The sequence below is a fragment of the Calcarisporiella thermophila genome (assembly GCF_041956535.1).
Source record: "Calcarisporiella thermophila strain CBS 279.70 unplaced genomic scaffold VTP21scaffold_30, whole genome shotgun sequence".
NCBI lineage: Eukaryota > Fungi > Calcarisporiellomycota > Calcarisporiellomycetes > Calcarisporiellales > Calcarisporiellaceae > Calcarisporiella > Calcarisporiella thermophila.
The window spans coordinates 14865-19215 of NW_027192220.1; the positions used below are offsets into that span (position 1 = coordinate 14865).

At 37.7% G+C, this 4351-nt stretch overlaps 1 protein-coding gene across 1 annotated transcript; it reads right to left on the reverse strand.

The window, feature by feature from the left end:
• Window positions 1-2139: 2139 nt before the first annotated feature.
• On the reverse strand, window positions 2140-4286 carry VTP21DRAFT_7459 (uncharacterized protein; the record flags this gene model as incomplete). The annotated part of the gene is made up of 5 exons (XM_069398202.1): window positions 2140-2207; window positions 3119-3401; window positions 3639-3722; window positions 3794-3884; window positions 3952-4286. Coding segments are annotated over 5 exons (861 nt in total), but the record flags the coding sequence as incomplete, so codon positions are not given.
• Between the last annotated feature and the right edge of the window lie 65 nt (window positions 4287-4351).

The window sequence follows — 4351 nt, forward strand, 5'->3', positions numbered from 1 at the left end:
CTCCCATATGCTATGGAGATGTCATTATATGACATCAAGGGTTCGGAGGTTAAATTTTAACCTCCGAACCCTTAGTCTAACTAAATTGGGCGACCCAATAGAAAGAACAAATAAGTAAACTCCGTTAATATCATAAATATGGTGAGATTGGGCCTAAAGGCGACCGCAAAGCTTAGCCACAAATTTATATTCTTTGTTAAAAGCTCTATATTTCAATAACCTCTTTCAGGGGAACAATGAAAATATACTGAAATAAAACTGCAACCCCTACACTATTTTTAGAGGTCATAATATTCTAGCCTAATAAAAAAAAGTAACTTAACCTTTTACCGTTTCTTGAAATGACTATATTTTTTCAAATTGGATATTTTTTGCTCATTTATTTGTTACTTTTCTCTCTAAGTACACTAAACTAGAAAATTATTCAACTTATATCGTTTTTAGAATCATAACTACGGAAATAATTAAAGTAGGTTTTCAAATATATGACAGATTTCATTATTCACAGCACTATTTTACTAAAAACTATTTCTACTGTATGTGCAACATTGGCTTGGCTATTTCCGACTCTACTCTCTAACCCCATTACGTCGCATTTGTCGGGGTAGAGTGCAAAATTTCTCTTTATCCACAACATAGGTTCGTGATCCCTTTTGTATCCACCCTACACATCTATGGATTGCTTCGATACCAATAAATCCTCTTGAGCTATGCGCGTCGAAACTACTTACATTGTATGCATCTATATGATAATCCCCTGTCCGGCGTACGAATGCTAATATATGGTCCTCTTGAGATTTATGATGAAAATAAAACTATATTGGCAATGGGTTGATAAGTTATTTGCTTATAACACTTTTTATCATTCAATCTACATATTGAATATTTAATGTGTATTCACAGATAATATATTATACTTGCTTCAACCTCTGCATAGCATTCCTTCTCCTCCATACTCTCTGGTCTACTGCGGAAGCTTGCATTACGATCCACTTGAACAATAGCCTGTAAAACATATATTTAAGTCCTGTTGGATTTTAATAAGAATATATTGATAAAAAGGAAAGAAGACAGGCAGAAGGGATAACACAACTCAAACACACCAAAGAACTCAAGAGAGATAGATCACATCCTATATATATGATAGAATAGGATAGGAGATAAAAGAGATAAGGCGTAATAATGATGGTGAGATGCCTGCTTGTATAAATATGATATCAATCATCGTAACACAAAAATTATCTAGTCTATTTAAGGCTTAGGTCACGCCTGGTCGTCCTCCAACACGATTTAATTTTCAGCAAGATTTCTTCACTTCAGCTGTACCATTATTGTTTGAACAGGCATCGAAGAAGTTTTGCTGCAGATTTTCACAATCGGGGTCGTATCCTTGATAAGTGCAATTCCAGCCACGAATAGAATACCGCTCACATTGGTAACCATTGTTGGATAATTCTTTAGCCAAACGAGCGCAATATGCTATGTTAAAGCTGTAGCAAATCGATTTGCCAACATCTAAGTTGGCGGTGAGACCACAAGGGCCTGCTTCGCTTACGGAAATACAGTTTAATAAAACCACCTGTATCAAAAGCTGCTGAAAGATGGTTGTTTTTGCCATGTCGAAACTAAATAAATGCCGTTTTGGATTATCAAAATCAGAAATATGAAAATTTTTATAAAGATTTAAATAATACCTTGTTGAGAGCATTTTATGTTAAATGAACGTGGTCCTTATATAGTTAATAAATTCCGTTACGTTAACACTAAAAATTGCAAGTCATTTGACAGTCGGAATTCGATTTGTGACAACAATTAATTACTAATTCGGCGACCAAACCATTTCAAATAAAATATTAATGTGCGTTAACTACTTGAGACGTTTCACATCGCTTGGATATAAATAGATCAGGAGCCGACATAGGTTTGTGTGATTAAGTTTCATTGCATCAAAATTAAAGCAATAATTTTCTGGTAGAGTCGAGTGTATGCAACCTCCGAAGCGAAATGGCCAAGAAAGCGTCAGTTTTCAGATGATGAGACTAGCTTATAGGCCAAGATGAGCCGTTTCCTGAGGAAAATGCAGCAAAAATAAAATAAGAAAAAAATTAGTTTATGGCAAGTTTCTTGTAGAAAGTAAGGCTAGTTGTCTTGCGACCATTCAATGGTTTCAGAGCTGTAATAGGTTTTGATTTCAGTTGCAGAGGGTCCTAAAATTAAAATTTGCCAGTAATTGGCAAATCAAGATAAAATTCTAAAAAGTTTAAATATTTTAATGTAATATTTATGGACTCATGAAACACAGGATTGGAGAATATAAATACAGTATACCCTCCAACCTGTGCCATCTTTATTAACTACTTTTCTCCTTAGGATTACGCCATGAAGATATTTACTTGTTTAATAACGTTGGCACCATGGTTGCTAAGCTTGCAGCTCAGTAGTGCTAGTGTCACCACAGAAGCCTCTAGCTCGTCAAATTGTACTGAGCTTGTAGCGGTAGGGACGACTTGTGACTATAATTTAACCTCTTTTTGTATTGGGGAAATATGTTTCCTACCACCTACAATAGTTAAAGGGAAAGTGTACAGACGTACTTGTACAATCCCGGATTGGTATTGTGAAGATATCGTTTGTTGTTATCCTGATAATCGTTTTAAATGTCAACCAATGGAGCATGGTTGTAGTCGCACCTCTTCCTAATGTCAGGATTTTAATTTAAAACCTGATTTTACATGCATTTAATTCATACTTGTTTGTGTTGGAGGATGATCAGGCGTGACTGATAATCTGAAATTGTCAGTATTTTAATTTAAACCTGATTTTTACTTGTTTTTGTATAAACTATATTACGATTTCTTGTTATTCTTGAAGAGTTCAGCTATTTTGTCTTTTTTTTTCGTGAAGATCAATATACACATTAAAATCCAACAACTTCCTACTAGGTCGGTCAGTGCTTTTCTGCCTTCTGGAGTTATAGGATTAGGTCTTGGTGGACATCTGTGATTGTCTCGGGGAACTTTCATGAATTCTATTTGATAACCATCTTCTAATATGTCTCGTATCCACTTTGGGGAATACAATATATTCTGCGCCACGCGTTTTTGAATCTTATAGCAACCGTCCTCCCACAGGTACGCGAGGCTCGACCTGTCGGGGACTTGTTCCGTTCTATACCCATTGGACGGGGGAAGCTGCCTTGCTCCACCCGTCTTTTTTGAGTTTTTTGGCACGATGTTTCGCGTGCGCGGTGAGTCTTGTGCGCTTTCTTTGAGGACGACCTCTTGTTGCTCTGCTTTGCGATTGGACACTCGTTTTCTCCTCGGACGCGTGAGCTCTCTCAGCAACTTTAGTTTAGTCAAGTCCTCGGGGAGCTTGTCTTCGACAACGACGAATCTAGATTCCTGTTGGAATTTTAATAAGATTACATTGACAAAAAGGAAGTAAACAGACAGAAGGGATAACACAAATAACACACACCAAACACACCAAAGGAATTCAAAAGAGAGAAAGCACATCCTATATATATGATAGAATAGGAGATGATGACTAATAATGATGATAAGATAATTGCTTATACATATTTGTATAAGTATGAAATAACTGTTGTAATTCAACAACTATTCAGACATAGATCATACCTGGTCGTTCTCCAACAATTCCTCATTCCTCCATAAGCTATCGGCGCTTGGCTCTATTGCTCGATAGGCTTCAATTTGCCGGATCTGGTTTATTTTCCCGGTCATATCGAACAATAGAATTTCGATATGACCAGGTAAGGAATCTGATTCCTTACGTCTAAGCCGCGGTTGAAAAACCTGCCAAACGCTTGCTCTCCTAGCAAATCCCTGATACTCCAGATATCATGCAATAGCAACTCAAGTGGCCTAGTTACCAGAACGACTTGTGTTGCCAGACCTGACAAGTATAAGTCGTGCTTCTTGGCGGTTTTACTCATGCAAGAGAGTAAGGATGCGTTCATTGGGGGCGCCTCGTACTTCATGTCTTTCTTTGGACGGTCCTCGTCCCAGATCACTTGCCTCTCCTTCGAGGTCAGCTAACAATTTTTCGTGTGCTAATCTTTGCTCAAAAAGTCTTGCAAGTTCCTGGGGAGACTCCCACCAGTGTCTCTCGTGTATGGGAACTTTTGGGAGTAGTGCATCTTGCTGCTCCCTCACATAATCGCTACCTGACTCACTAAGAAGAATTTCGGATTGGAGATCCACCTTAAACGGAAGTAACCAACTCAAAACGGCCAACACTACAAAAAACCCATCTGGTGAAAACTGCTAGAAAGCGAATAGGAGCATGTAGAAAAGATGGAGGGGGTTCGCGATTCCCTAAATTTTTACAA